The 16933-nt window shown below is 40.9% G+C and overlaps 1 protein-coding gene across 2 annotated transcripts in view; it reads left to right on the top strand.

Moving 5' to 3' along the window:
- Positions 1-16933, top strand: part of ptpn20 (protein tyrosine phosphatase non-receptor type 20) — a 389207-nt gene that overhangs the window by 232503 nt on the left and 139771 nt on the right. For both annotated transcript variants that reach the window (XM_048563379.2, XM_059640399.1), the window contains one exon: positions 8859-9036. In XM_048563379.2, coding sequence (XP_048419336.2) covers positions 8859-9036 — 178 coding nt within the window. The remainder of the gene's footprint in view (positions 1-8858; positions 9037-16933) is intronic.

Raw genomic sequence — 16933 nt, 5'->3', positions numbered from 1 at the left:
TCTTTGGTGAATTTCTGGAGTGCATCTTGTACATAATACTCACTGCTGCTACTGAGCGTTGGTGGTAGAGGAAATGCCAGTGGATGTGACGGCAATCAAGTTGGCTGTTTTGTCCTGGACAGTGTAAAGTTTTTTGAGTGTTGCTAGAGCTGCACTCATCCAAGTAAGTGAGGATTATTCGATCAGACTCCTGACTTGTGCCTGGTAGACACGGTACAGGTTTTAGATAGTAAGGAAGTGAATTACTCATTGCAGCATTTCTAGCCTCTGAGCTGCTCTGTTTCTGGTCAGTAGTTAACTCCATGATGTTAATACTGGTGAATACATGCCATGAAATATCATGGGCTTATGTGCGGTATGAATGTTACTTGCCGCTTGTTATCCCAAGTCTGGATACTGCCCAGATCTCAATGCATTTGGACATGGACTGCTTCAGTACCTGAGGAGTTGTGAATGGTGCAAGGCATTGGAAATCATTAGCAAACACCCTCACTTTGGATCTTAGCTCTTCATCCAGATTTCTAAGTACATTTTTAAAAATTATGTAACACCTAATATTATGTCCTATGTCATAGGGTGAAACAACATTTTGTTATTTTTTGGTGAATGTATGTCACACGTGGTCATATGGAAGCAAATCAAAGATTAATCTGAGGTTCCACTCACTAATTCTCATTAATATAAAAGAAGCTGTTTGAACAGTGCAATGATATTGTATTATGCTAAGAAATATTTCCCCATTAACCCATACCATCACAAGTGTGGTTTACCTGATATTTCTTCTTATTTATTGTTCAATGAAGGGTCTGGCAACTGTGAATATCCAGAGCATGGAGAAAGGGGGATGGGATCTAAGTAGGCTTTGTGTCAGGTCTTTACTATGTTTAGTCTCCAACTCAGATACTTAACACTCACTTCACCCCACTCCACAACTCGCGCAGCCTCCTTAAGTGGCACTTTCCAATTACACCTGGAAGGAGATGTCAACAAGTGAATGGGATCATCACCAAGTTCTGGTCCAAGCCACCAGCCTTCCTGACTTGGCACCATAATGCCAGATCATCTCTGTTGTTGGGGAAGACAACATCTGGAACTCCCTCCTTGATAGCAGATTGCCTACACGGTAACCTCAGCAGCAGACTTTGCAAGGCCAACTTGAGATGGGCTACAAACGTTGGCCCCAGCAGTGGTACTCACATCCCATTAAAAATTACTTAAAAAATTGATGCATGCCTTTGAGTTGCTATATTTCTCCCTTTGCTGTTTTACTTAGCTGTTCAGCGTTTGCTGCTCTTGTTCGTCCCCCCATTGAGAAGCCCCTGCTTACCATGAATGACTGTTCTTATATCCCAGTATAGGACATTCTGGAAACAAATTAAAATAGAATGCTATCCCTCCAACATGCAGATACAATCACCCAAACCTAGATGAAAATTATCAACCAATTTACACAGATAATTCATTGCTCTCTACAGCCAGTTGCCTGTCTTCCTTTTCTTCAATTCCTTGCTCAGCTCTGACCCACTCTGCCCCAATCTTCATTACAGGTGGAACAAGGAGGCTGGTCCTGAACACACCCAGTCAGGAAGGGGGTTGAACCTCAAAGTTGTTGCCACCAATCTGATCCAAACCATGAGTCAGAGGCAACATACGCTTTCACACATTTATAAGCTGGAACTCAACCTGCTGGGATGTGGGCATTGCTGGTTATGCCTGCAGTTCCTGCCCACTTCATTTGCCCTTGATGTGAGCGGCTTGCCAGGCCATTTGAAAGGACAGTTGAGAATTGATCACATTTTATGGGTCTGGAATCTCATGTTGCCTAGACTGTGTAAGGATGTTGGTGAACCAGATGGGTTGTAATGACAATTAACAATGGTAACATGGTCAACATTAGACTAGCTTTTAATTCCAGATTTCTTTTCTTGAATTTAAATTTCACCAGCTACTATCGTAGAGTTCAAGTCAATGTCCCCAGACAATTGGCCCAGCATTCCAGATGCACGTAGCCCCTGATTTAGAGACATCAGACTTACAAACACTGTATTTACAGACGAGGTCCCCTCTTGCTCTTCACCTCATATTCACGAATAGATACTGTACTGTTTTGTGTTCCATCATGCATGCAAATTGACTTGCGTACATTTTTGGGAACAAAACCTGCTCATAACTTGGAGGTTGCCTGTAATAATCCAGTGATATTGCCACTTCTGGTTCAGAGGTAGAGATACTGTACACTGTGCATTCAGATAGTTCTCAGAGTTTTCAACAAGGCTACAGATTAATTTGGTCAAATTTGCATGCAAAATATGCCAATCTGCATAGTAATGAATATTAGTTCCGTCGCTTATGAATAAACTGAAGCAAGGGACTGTCAAATGAAACAAATACCACTTTTATTTAACTTAATCTCAACACTGCTCTATTTCTTACCAACACAACAGATCTATGAGGTATATTGTTCACTCAAAATATAATAAAACCTGATAACAAGAATACTATTTAACTTGACCGTCTAAAAAAATTGCAAACCATTGATGGTATTTATTATGAAATTTCATGCTTGGAATAAATCCTAACAGTTTATCATGAATAAATTTACATAAATTTGTAAGCAACCTTAACTCACGCATACACAGCTGTGATTAAGTATCATTAATATTGCTGCAGTACCACAGTAAATTTGAAATGTAGTCTATCAAGCTTTTGGGAATCACTATTATAAAATGTTCCAGCCATTCCTCCAGTACTCATAAAGCATGCATTGGGATTGACATTTGTGTTGATACATCATGTTAAATGTTTCTTCAAGAAATCTTGTAATCATAGCATAGCTCGGAACAGAGGTCGTTTCACACATCAAATCCACAGTATCTCTTTCTAAAACTCGTCCAATTTATCATGTGCCTGCTTCAAATCTCTTCAATTTTTTCTCCTTGGACTATTTTTCCAGTTTGAAGAACACTTTTGACTTAGTTTTCACCACGACTTCAGAAGGGTCCATTCCAGATTCTAACCAGTTGTTGCATTATTGTGTTGCCTTTGGTTCCTAGTGGGCAGGTGATGCCTGAGTGGTATTATCGCAGGAATGTTAATCCAGCAACCCAACTACTGTTCTGGGTGGCCAACATTCGAATCCCTCCACTGCAGATGATGGAGTTTGAGTTAAAGTAAAAACCTGGAATTAGGACCCTGATGATGACGGTGAATTTATTGTTGATTGTTGGAAAACCCCACCGAGTTCACTAATGCCCTAAAGGGAAAGAAGCTACCATCATTACCTGGTCTGGTCTACATGAGACTCCAGACACACAGCAATGTGGTTGACTCTTAACTGCCATCTGGGCAATTCAGGATGAACAATAAATGGGGGCGTAGCTAGTGATGCTGTTATCCTGAGAATGAATTTTAAAAATTGGTCGCCTTGATATGCTCATCGACACTTCAACTTGTAAACAGTTTATTCAAGATTTCTTGAAGAAACATTTAACATGATGTATCAACACAAATGTCAATCCCAATGCATGTTTTATGAGTACTGGAGGAATGGCTGTAACATTTTATAATAGTGATTCCCAAAAGCTTGATAGACTACATGCAAAAGCATTCATGATTTTAAACACTTCTATTAAAGCCCTTCTTTACATTCACTACTCTAAAAAGAGCAAACCCAACTCCACCAGTGTATCATGTGATTATAATCCCTCATTTTCAGAACCGTACTGGTCAACCTCTTCTGTACGATCTCTAAAACCATCAAGTTCTTAGTAAAATTTGATTCCTGGAATCAATCACGCTGATACCACCACCAACTTATAGGCATTAATTCCTGACCCTCATGAATAACAACTTGCACCCTTTTTGTAATAAAATATCCCAAAATACTTCAATAACAACAATTTAATTTTTTAAAACACCTTTACTTCCCCAAAACATGCTAGGTATTTTGCAGGACCATTATAAAGCATTGAGGCACATAAAGAGATCTTAGGTCAAGTGGTCAATAGCTTAGCCAGAGAGGATTTAAGGAGCAACTTAAAACTTCACAGAATTGCTAAATAAAATTTTGACACTGAGCTTAGAGGGCTTTATTACCCAGTACAGGTGACCAAAAGTTAACCAAAGCGATAGCCCTTCAAGGGCTCCTCACCGAAAAGCAAAAAGGTAATATTCCTCTCCACCTATCTTCTCCTCTATCCATCTTCTATCTATCTTCTCCCCCTCTCTCCCTATATACTTCAGAACCCCCTTTTCCTCCCCCATTTCTGAAGAAAGTCTAGACACGAAACGTCAGCCTTCCTGCTCCTCTGATGCTGCTTGGCCTGCTGTGTTCATCCAGCTCTACACTTTGTTATCTCAGATTGTCCAGCATCTGCAGTTCCTACTATCTCTAAGGCCAAACAGTCAGTTCTGTGTTAACATGATAGTTATGTTCTTGCTCAACAATGCATTATAAAAAATCTGACTGTAGAAATAACGGGGCCAATGGGAAAAGTAGAGTGAGGGGCAGACCACCAAAAAAAATCACTCAAAATCGTTCAATAATCACTCAAAAGTCTTAACACAAAGGATAGCAGTTTGTATAAATATCTAATAGTGAAATAAAAGTAAATTTAACACCTTACCTTGAAAAAATATCAAGATGACCTGATGGGGGAGGAGATTTCGAAGTTTCTCTGTTGTTAATGCAGGGGCTGAGGGCCGTCATCATCATTACCTTCAGGTGTAGTTGTTCTTGCAGGGTTAGGGCAAAAATTAATTCATCCAGAAGTCGGTGGCTGTGGTTCATTGTCTTCTGACTGTTTCTTGGGGGTTGGCTTAAAAAAGATATCCAGTTGTTGCTGCTTTGCCTTTTTTCTACTTTCAGGAAGAAGCTGTTCATTGGGTGCCAAATAAGTTTCTATTTCACAAACTGCTATCCTGCTGCGTTCTGCATTGTAATCATTGTCCTCTAAGAGCTGCAAATATTTCTCAGTTTCCCCTCAAGATCGAAGACAAAACAGAAGTGGAAAACTCTCATGGTGCTGTATCCTGGACTTCTTCTTCTTCGTCTCCAGCTTCCACTTTCCCCTCAGCGACAAGTTGTTGTAGATCAGCTGTAGGGAGTTCTTCACAGTGGGACTCAAGCAGCTCTTCAACACTCTCGCTCTACACTTCTTCAAATCCAACTTGCTTTGCAAGATCAACACAATGTTCTTTGACTCTTGAGGGCACCTCTGATGGATATAAGCCTTTAAAATCTAGCACTCAGACATTTTCCAGGAATACAGCTGGCTTTAGTCTTTTCTGCATTGTCTCTAATGGTGTGCAAGGTAGACTCCTTTATTCCTGTTACATGAACTGTATCACACGTTCTCTCATTACTCTCAAATTCTTGATAACATCCAACTTCTCTTCCAGTGTTATAGCCTTTCTCTTACGTTCACCACCTGCAACTTTATCATCAGGGCGCTTCTTGCTAACGTTCTGGGTCACTGTGTCCTAGCATTTTTGTGGGTAACACGGCAGAATTTGCAAATAAAACCCTGAAAATCATGGAGTACCTCTCACAGAAAGCGCTTCACGACAAATTCTGTGAAATGATCGTGTGATGCCAGCACAGAGACTCTTCGACACTGACATTGCACGTACTCAGGACAAAGCCTGTGAAACGATCATGTGATTTCGTCATGTACTCCTCCGCACACCGATGGAATCGCATTGTAGCCAACACAAGTTTGTGTTATTGAAATAGCATTCCCCTGCACATCAGTTGCGTTACTACCAGGTTATGTTGACAGAACACACGTTCCAGCAGTCGACTGTATTAACTCTCTGAAGATTCCATTCTTCTTCCTTTTATTTCCTCAAATCTTCTTATACGTTGACTTTTAATATTAATCCTCATCCCTTTTAAATGTGACTTTATTTGCTTTTCTCTGTTTTAGCAGCTCTCTGGATAAGATGTTTCTCCTAAACTCTCTCTTCAATCTATAGATGACAATTTTAAAATTTTTTTCCTCGTTCTCCCTGTTTATTTCTGCAAATCTTAAAAATCAGTGTAAAGTTCAAGGGGCTTTGTCTTCATAAAACACAGTCCGTTAAACATCCTACCTCATTTGTTGTAAACATACGTTAAAGTCACTGTGAAATCGCGTTATGGCCAACATAAGTTTGTGTTTTAGAAATAGCGTTCCTATATTTGTCAATCACATTACGGCAAATTTGCGTTGCCAGAGCACGTGTTATAGCAGCACCATAACTGAACCTTAAAACGTGATTCAGTGATTGGCATAATTTAGTACTAGCAAAGTTTAATGACTCGTACCTTTGGGTAATTTTTGGAGGTGATAAGTTAAAAGGACTTGCATCGATATCATGCAATTTATGGCCTAAGAGTGTCCCAAAATGCTATCCAGCCAATGAAATACTTTTGAAATGTAATTGTTGGTGTAATATCAGATACACAGCTACCAATGTAGCAAGCTCTCTTAAACAGCAATGTAATGATGAGCAGGTAATCTGTTTCCGTAATACTGACCAAGGGATAAATATAGGTCAAGTCACCGCAAAAGTCTGCTATTCTCAGAAATAGTGCCATGCATATTTTGTTTATGCGCCTCAGAGGGTAGAAGGGGCCTTGTTTTAACATCTGATCCCCCTAAAAAAACGCCTCCAATGTGCAATTCCACCTCCGTACAGGAGTGAGATGTCAACCAAGATTATGTGCTGCTAAGTATCTGGAGAGAAGCTTGAACCTGCAGAGGTTGAATTCAATGCTGAGAGTGCTACCAACTGAGCCATGATGGAACAGACACAGATAGTCCTGTGGTGTGTGAATGTAGCGCATCAGAAACTGCAAATTGAACTTTGCAAGACTGAAGTTGTGAGCAGAATATTCAGTTGCTGTGACCGTGTTCGAGGTCACTGATAAAAGATATGTTTGTAGTATATGAGAGGAAAGTAGAATTGTCACTCAAGCTCAATGTGTGGTGAACCTGCGTGTATTGGAATTTACATATAGTAATACACAGGATCCTGTCCTTTGTAGACAGATGCCTCTTTTAATCAGAAACAGAAACAAAAATTGCTGGAAATGCTCAGCTGGTCTGGGAGCATCTGTGAGAGAAGCCAGAGTTAATGTTTCAGGTCCAATGATGCTTCTTCAGAGCTCCCTTTTTTAATGAACCTGTTTAGATATGTCGGGACACAGCCCTGGGACATGTGGGAATGGAACTTGGACCATCTAGCTCAGAAACAGGTTGACTGCAGTTGCGCGACAAGAGCCTTTGCAGACTGAAAGAACAGACACACACACACTGCAGCTGTTTCAACTCAACAAAATAGATGACTGCCATTTGCTGGTTCATTTCTCAAGATAATGCTTTGGACCATCAGAGTTAATCTCCAGGTTTAAAATCTAAACAGAGCTTGACAGTTAACTAAAAACCGAAAGAATTGCAGATGCTGTAAATCAGGAACAAAAACAGAAGTTTCTTGAAAAGCTCAACAGTACTGGCAGCATCTGAGAGAGAGATCAGAGTTCACATATCAGGTGATCCTTCTTCAGAACTCCTTTTTTTAACCTGTTTAGATATGTCGACACTGCTCAATTAACTCTCAGTTGACATCTAACTGGTATATTCTAGCAATCAGAGTCCACTTGCCAACCAACCCACGCTCTCCTCCCATGCAGTGTAAATGTTGCCTTCTCTTCACATTGCTATTTCTGTGAATTGTTCCAATTACGAAAGGACTAAAAAAGCTTTGACAAAATGTGTCTTTTTTTTAACAGCAATATTCAAGTTCTGTAACTGCCAAATGTCAATGTTATAGATATTGAACATTTGAACATACTGTATGTGTTGAACAGTTGTCATACAGTTGTTGAACAGGTAGTTGTTCTACTGTAACAGGATCCCTATAGGTGTGACGTACTGAAACACATGTATTGCAGTGAATCAATATAACGCAGTTAACCAATCTTCCTCCCACACATGGACAACCACAGGCAGTTGTGTGTAACATTGATCATAACAGCTTCAGTGTGAACAATGTACGTTACAATTTTAAGCATATTATTGGGTTTTTATATGTACCTTTTCATACTGTCGGTGCATTGACCAAAATACTTTGCAGTTGATTTGTTGGATACTTTTCAACGAAGATCATGACTTTTTAATATCTCCATTTAACACTTGCTGTTCAACATCATGTGGCATGACTCACATCAATTCTCCTTTCAAAAATAAAGCAGAAGTATTTCTTACTGGCAGAATATGCCTCTTCATAGAATCTGTAATGTGTGGAAACAGGCCATTCAGCCCACTGAGCCCACACCGACTTACCAAAGAGCATCCCATCAGACCCACTCTCATATTCTATGACCCTGAATTTCCCATGATTAGCCCACCAAAATGCACATCCCTGGATTCCACGGGCAATTTTAGTATGGCTAATCCACCTAACCTGCATATCATTGGACTGTGGAGGAAAGTCACGCAGACATGGGGAGGACGTGTAAACACTTCGCAGACAGTCGCCCAAGAATGGAATCGAACCCAGGTCTCTGGGCGGTGAAGCAGCAGTGCTAACCACCGAGCCACCATGCCAGCCTCTTTATGTTGAACAAAGGGTTGCTGGAACCACATGATAAGATGGATTCAGCCAGTGCTACTGTTGGATGATGTGAGGGTAGAATTACAAATTCATAGGCTTCAGTGTCCCCTGTATCTGCTGTCAACTGCTTAGTTTCATTCGGGATGATACAATGAATAGAATGTGTAGCAAAGCAGATGTGACAGCATAGACCTTTGTGTGTGGTCAGTCCTGCTGTGTGACAAATGACTCCTTCAATTCCCCCCTGCCTCTTCTGTTAGGTGGTGCGGCTGGTGTTTGAGAGAGGACAGCAGGTGACAGCTGCAATTCCCAGTTCGGAAAGCCAACAGAGACCCATTCCCATTGACAGTCAGCACAGGAAACAAGACAAATATCCCGAAGATTCCATGAAAACAACCTTGCCGGCTGTACCCAAGGAATACAGCTTCATGACAGATGGTAGGGCCTAGTGCTCTTTCTATTTGGGTGGGGGCTAATTTATAATTTATCTCCACGGCTCAGAGGGAAAGAGATTGGGGAATTGTTAAAATTGACAACTTTTGCCAGCGATTGTTGTTATCAATTTATAGAAAAAGCACTTGATTTTCCCCCAGTCAAACACTATTAAATACATAAGGCAGCAGGTTCGACTTGAAATGTAGCAAAATGTTATTTTTTAAATACTCATCATGCATTCTGAAAAACCACAGCTAAAGTATGTTTGTGCATACATGTCAAAATAGGAACAGTTTGATTGATATAATGTAGAATGCCAAACTGACGTTCTTCCAAGCATTCCACATTCTAGGTGACCCTGGCTAAATTAAATGCCAGGAGATGTGGGGATCACTGGAAAAGGGGAGATGCTGTTGTCATGGTAATATCACTGAGTGAGTATTCCAGGGGTCCAGAGACATGGGTGCTGGGGGGTTTTAAATTTAATTAACCTGGGATTGAAAGCTCGTCTCGGTAATAGAAACCATGAAACTATCATCGATAGTTGTGACGTCACGCCTGGTCCAAGAAAGGAGGAAATCTGCAGCCCTTGCCCCGTCTGGCCTACATTGTGGCTCACAATGCGGAGAAGTGTGGGTAACTGTCAACATCCCCACCCCCCCAGAAATGGCTGCTCAAGCCACTTAAATAACAATTAAGGCCGAGCAACAATCGCTGGCCTTGCTAGCAATATCTACATCACTTAAAAGACCAAATACGCTTCATGACAAATGCAACAAATCAACTCCCCAAGTTGCCTATATTGTGGAGCTACTGGTTCAGAACATCATGGTTTTGCTCCATGATGTTTCTGATGGTGGTATGGATCCTGTACAATGCAGGCGTTTTCTAATCAATCTGTCAGAGATGTTATTACAGACCTCTAGAGCAGGTGGGCACTTGAACCTGGACCAGAGGTAGGGATACTGCCAGAAGAGCCCTCTGTATGAGGTGTACTGTCCACATGTGATGGGCCAAGTGTGGACTGGTCGTGTCTCCAACTAGCTAGGCCCTGGTACATCATGTTAACAGAATATGGCAAGAACGGCTGACTGGCACCTGATGCAAGTGTTGAAGCTCCTGCCAGAGCAAAGGGCAATCACCAGCTCTGGGCATAATCAAACATCCTCTGCACAGTCTGGGAATAAAAACTCCTGAGGTTCGAGTATATCACCCCATGAATATGTCACTACCTGTGACTCTGGGGAGACAGCAGATGGTCTTGCAGGGTGACCTTAAGCAGCTGTGGATATCTAGAGCTCTGCTTTAGTCTGCATTCTGTCAGCATGTGAAAGGGTTAGATCATTTGGGCTGGATGGCCAATTTGTGAGGCCAGTTCCCACACTGGTGAGCTAATTACATCAGTCCCACCTTCTCGACCTCTGCCGTTGTCTGAGATGTGGTGACTCTCAAGTTAAACTCACCACTAGCTGTCTCTCTCTAATGAGAGAGCAGAGTTAGAGAGTTGTACAGCATGGGAACAGACCCTTCACCCCAACTTGTCTCTGCTGATCCTAAGTTAATCTAGTCCCATTTGCCAGCATTTGGCCTAAACCCTTCCTATTCGTATACCCATCCAGATGTTTTTTAAAATTTTTTAATTGTATCAACCTCCACCACTTCCTCTGGCAGCTCATTTCATACACACAGCACCCTCTGCGTGAAAAAGTTTCCCTCAGTCCTTTTTAAGTCTTTGGGACGATGGCAATTTTACCCATAGCCTATAACACTGATTCTCAGTGATGTTACTAACTCGTTACTGCACCCTAACACTTAGCTTCTTATCCCAATTGTATTTGTCTAATGCCAGCTATGTCATAGCATTAATATTGTTGTATTACAGCACACGATGCAAAATTCCAGATTGAAGGATCCATCCAAGATTGTTCCTACTACTCAGGATCATAAGTAATTCTTTTTCTCTCCCATATGCCATCCAATTGTCTCATGCCTTAGAAATACTTGAGAAGTTAGGAAAACTATTGATTCATCCCATTGGAATCTTTTTGCATTGGCCCTAGATCATCTCAATTACTGATGAAAAGACATCTTAAAACTCAAAAAGTGTGCTTTTAACCCTGAGCTCATTGCTTATCCAATGCTTCTGACCTCTTAACTCTGGCTGTGGTGTGCTAACTTATAGCAGAACTCCTAAAATGGAAGAACCTCACATAATGCCTTACATAAACACAATTAACATGTTTTAACGTGTGTTCTTGGAATGCGGGAGGCCTGGAAAAACCAGCATTTCTTGTCCATTACTCAAGATGTGAGGGTATTGAGCTTCACCCACATAGAACAGGAGTCACAGGTAGGCTAGGTCTGATCAGATGACAGAGTTCTTTCCCTGAAGAATATTAGTGAACCAGGTGGCCTTTTGAAAGCTGAACAGCTTTCAGAGGCATTTTCCTTCCAGTGCTAGCCCACAAATGAACAGATATATTAAATACAGTTTTCCAAATTGGAATGTTGGTATTTGTTCACATGACACCCACGTTTCTGTTCCAGCATGATAACTCTTCAACTGTTATCTGATTCAGTGTGTGTATCAACATCTAATAAGAGTGATATATTCTGGATAAACCATTAATTCCACACCTTAAATATGAGCCTGTGCATGGGTTGGCATGTGAAGTGTTTTCTCCTCTCCCGAATTCTGTTCTGTTCCCTTGGCGTATATGAAACTAAATGTTGTTTAGACTAAAATAATGGTCTCTGTCATTAGTCCCGAGCATGGGGTGGGAATTTGGGAGTTACAGCATTTGTTTAACAATGAACAGTAAAGAATATTCTGTTTTAAATTTTGCTCCTTTTTCAACACTTGCATTTGACAGAAAGACACTTTTTTGCATGCCCACAGCATGATACCTCATGCAGTCATTTCCAGGAGTAACTCAAGAGGGCATAAGACTAAGACCAATTTCACACTCCCAGTCTATTAAATATTGATTCATTGATCTAAAATGCACTTTAAATATTCAGACAAGCTCTGTTTTAGATGTGGCTGTTTCAAAGACAGTATGCATTTTGTCATTTGGAACTTTTGTGGTGCAGTGGTAGTGTCCCTAACTGTGGATCAGAAGGTTCAAGTTCATGTCCCACGTACTTTGGAGGTGTATCACAACATGTCTGAGAAGGTGTGTTACAAAATAGCTACATCTCGCCAATAGCACAGACAAAATCTGCGTGAGAGAAATAAAAATCTGGCACTCTAAACTGGTTTATACTTAAACCTCTAAACTGCTGATAACCTGCAAAGGCAAGACAGAGATTAATGCTTTTTTACAAACATGAAACAGATACAAGATTACACAGAATAATTAATATATTTCAGAAATAGACCTCCCTGCAGTTACATTTTAATGAATTCAATTATAACCTGAAATGCTGATTAAATTACTACATGCAGGATCATCCTTTTAACTCTTAACACACGACTAGATTCACAGTGGTGGATGTTAAAGACCAACACGTTATCACCTTCTGCGAGCTTAGCAGTGAATGGCAATAATACAGTAATTATACTTTTCTAAATAAGTTATAAATTTAAATGATTTAAGATCTGATCAAAATTATTTCTGTGCTGGTTTGTGTGTTAAAGAACCTTTCTCAATGCGCATTTCCTCACTGTTCATTCAATATATAACCGATCTGAAATTGGAGTTTGTTGTAATATCCTGGTTATTATCTTTAGAACAATGGAACAGATTGGAGGATGATGAATGGAAGGGAAGATGCTCTATTATAATTTTATTAGAGTACAACAGCCTATAATGTTTCAATATCATTTCCCTTATGACAACCCTTAAAGTCTAAACCCAGAAAGTCACTGTTAAGATTGTACATTTTACACAATGTTAATTCCATGGAACTCTCCATTCAATAACAGCAGCTATACAAAATGTCATATCATAGAGTCCCCAAAGTGTGGAAGCAGGCAGTTCGGCCCAAGAAGTCCACACTAACCCCACAAAAGAATACCTAACCCACACACCCCCATTCAATATGGGCGATTTAGCATGGCAAATCCACCTAACCTGCACATCTTTGGACTGTGGGGTAAACTGGAGCACCCGGAGGAAACCCACACAGACACGGGGAGAATGTACAGATAGTCACCGGAGGGTAGAATCGAACTTGGGTCCCTGGCCGTGTGAGGCAACAGTGCTAACCGCAGCCATCGTGCCAGTAAACCAGAATATTAATGAGCACAGAACAACCAATATTTTATGAAAGTACTTGTGAAAATATGAATGATGATACCACAGTTTGGACTGACAGGGATCAGCTGATCTCTTCCATCTCTTGTAGACTCACTCCATCCGATGCATCCCTCCAACTCAAGTCTCATGTGCATCTCCCACTTCCAATGCCTTTCTTTGTTGAGTTGCATTCCTGTGAGGTGCCCTGAGATATTTTACAACATTAAAGGTGTTGTATAAGTGCAGATTGTTGGTATTCTCAGACAAACATGGAGGACCAAAGAGTGGAGTGAGGAAGGATAAAGGCAGAAATCATACTGTCCCGTTCTGCTTGGACACAATGTACGACAGTTTAGTATCAGTTTTCCAGCCCAGACTCCCTGAATGAGTCCCTCCCTTGGGAGCACAGGATTTCTGAATTGAGATGACAGTTACTGATTAAGTGAGGATTTGCTGCAAAGTTTGTGATGCACTTTACACTGTGAAGTACACTTTCTTAGGTATACATAAATTGTTTCCAAGCTTTGCCAAAAATGGCACTAGGCTGTTCTTCCACCTAAAACAAGTCGGTGCTCCTTTGAGCTTGATAGCTGTAAGCAAAGAGAGAGCTAAATTTGGCAGTTGAAACTTTATAGAAGACACACTGGAGGTCATATTACTAAGTATATTCAAGAAAGAGATTGATAAATTTTTAAATATTAGAAACGTCAAGGGGCATGGTGAAAAAGTGGGAATATGGCATTGAGATAGAGGATCAGTCATGATCGTACTGAATGGTCAATTGGCTCACAGGCCTGAATTGGCCAAAGGGGATTACAGAGATCAGATGGAGTGAGTCTACAAGAGATGCTCCTATTTTCTACATTATTTACTTAAACAAAGTACAGTACTGTACAGAACAGGCCACCAAAATGTTGGCAGCATGTGATGCCTTTCTAAACTTTCTAACCACCACCCCTTGACATTCAATGGTGTTGCCATCACTGAATTCGCCCACTATCAACATCCAGAGGATTATCGTTGACAAGAAGCTCAACTGGTCTCAGCACATTAACAGCGTGGCTACAAGAGCTGGCCAGAAGCTGGGAATACTGCACTGAGTAACTCATCTTGTGACTCCTCAAAGCCTGCCCACCATCTGCAAGGCACAAGTCAGGAGTGTGACGGAATACTCTCCATTCGCCTGGCTGAGTGCAGCCCCAACACGCAAGAAACTTGATGCCATCCGGAGCAAAGCAGTCCGCTAGATTGGCACTACACCCACAAGCATCCACTCCCTCCACCACCGACGCTCAGTAATGGCAGTGTTTACTATCTACAAGATGCACTGCAGAAATTCACCACAGACAGCACCTTCCAAACCCACGGCCACTTCCATCTAGAAGGACAAGAACAGCAGACATATGGGAACACCACCACCTCCAAGTTCCTTTCCAAGCCACTCACCACTCTGACTTGAAAATATATCACTGTTTCTGGGTCACAATCTCTCTAAGGGCATTGTGGGTCAACCTACAGGCAGGTAGATTGCTGCAGTTCAAGAAGGCAGCTCACCACTGCGTTCTCAAGGGCAACTACAGATGGACAATGAATGCTGGCCAGCCAGTGATGCCCACAAATGAATAGAAAAAAAACTAAAAAGCTTTTGCCTCTATACGGTCTGTATCCCTCTATTCCCTGTCTATTCATATATCTTTCAAGATACCTCTTAAAGATTGTTAATGTATCTGCTTCTGCCACCTCATCTGGCTGGGCACCTTAGGCATTCACAATCCTCTATGTAAGCAACTTGCTCTCACATCCCCTTTAAATATTCCCCCTTTTACCTTAAACCTTTAGCCCCTAGTAATTGACACTTCTATCCTGGGAAAAAAAAACTATCTATTCTATCCATGCCTGTCATCATTTTGTAAACTGCAATCAGGTTGCCTCCTCATTCATTGACATTCAAGTGAAAACAAACCAATCTCTCCTCATGGCTAATACCTTCCAGACCAGGCTGCATCGTGGTAAACCTTTTCTGTACCCTCTCCAAAGCCTCCACATCCTTCCAGTGTGGTAGAACTGTACACAACATTCCAGATTTTAGATTAACCCTGGGCTGACCATAATATAACCCAACAGTATGCCTTGTTGACTAGATTTTATTTCCTTGGCAATTTTCTGCATCAAATAATTTGCCTAATTGTCTTGCAAATGGTTTGACTTCCCCCCCCCCCCCACCACTAACACTCTCCACTTTGAGGTTAAATTGCATTTTTATCACAAACAAAGTAAAATCTAAACCATCTTATGAATGAAAAATGTCTAAGTGATGGAGTGATCACTTCAGATCTTCTTTAGTCTCTGGGGATCATTCCACTTCACATCATTGTACAAAGAACGTACTATTTTTGGAGTAAGTACAAAAGTGGAAATACAGCAGACTATATAAATTAAAGAAGATATAAAAAAAATAATAGAAGGTGGTATAAAGAAAATATGGGGGGAATCTGTTGAAAGAATACCCAAACTAACAGCAATTTTATTTCTCAATATGTTGAGGGAAAGGAAGTGGAAAAGGGGAACATGAGCTCATTCAAGAAGGACAGTAATAATGGACAATAAGGAAATAAATTATTTACTTTCACAAGAGAACAAAATACCACAAGTGTATGAGAACCAGGAGCTAATCAAGAGGGTGAAGTCAGTGGACTGAATATAATTTTCTTCATGTTTGTAAAATGATGGGACTTATGAGAGACAAATTTCCAGGGTCTGCCTTTCAGATGAATGTTGAAAAGAATGGATTAGGAAATTGTCGACACATTTGTCATAACATTCCGACGCTCTCTGGATTCAGGTCTTACCCCAAAATTGCAAGTGTCATTCCAATATTTAAGAAGGGAGGAAGGGACAATACAGGTATCAGCAGACTTGGAGGTTCAACATCAAATATAAGGAAGTTACTAGAATCAACTATCAGGGAGAAACTGACTGAGCAACTGGACAACTCTGAGTTGATCAGGGAGAGCCAGCCTGGATTTGTGGTTGACGATTGACCAGCTGATTGATTTTTTTTGAGTTTGCTAGCCTGGTGGATTAGGAGAGCATCCGTAGAGACTGTAATAGCAAAATCTTGCAAATGCTGGAAATCTGAAATAAAAGGAGAAAGCACAGTTCTCACAATGCAATATCTAAAATTAGATGTGATTCTGCAATTGGACAACAATTGTTGGATAATCTTGAGCATGCGAAGGATTATATTCACAGTCATTCTAAGGTTATCAATTAGTCTCATGGTGAGGCGCAGTTATGTGAATAGCAAGTTACGGATATTAACAGATGTCTGTGTTCTTTGTAGAAAGAAAGAACATTGACAAGTCCTATGCCAATTCAACAAAATAGGTGACAGCCATTCATTGGTTCATTCTCCAGGGCAGAACTCTGATCAATCAATGTCAATGTATCAGTGATGACGAGAACTGCAGATGCTGGAGAATCCAAGATAACGAAGTGTGGAGCTGAATGAACACAGCAGGCCAAGCAGCATCTCAGGAACACAAAAGCTGACGTTTCGGGCCTAGACCCTTCATCAGAGAGGGGGATGGGGAGAGGGAACTGGAATAGAGATTCCCTGAGGTTGGTCCGGAGGGAGGAGGGTAACTTCTTCAGGTTAG

The sequence above is a fragment of the Stegostoma tigrinum genome, chromosome 37 (assembly GCF_030684315.1).
Source record: "Stegostoma tigrinum isolate sSteTig4 chromosome 37, sSteTig4.hap1, whole genome shotgun sequence".
Lineage (NCBI taxonomy): Eukaryota > Metazoa > Chordata > Chondrichthyes > Orectolobiformes > Stegostomatidae > Stegostoma > Stegostoma tigrinum.
This window is presented reverse-complemented; position numbering and strand designations above follow the sequence as displayed.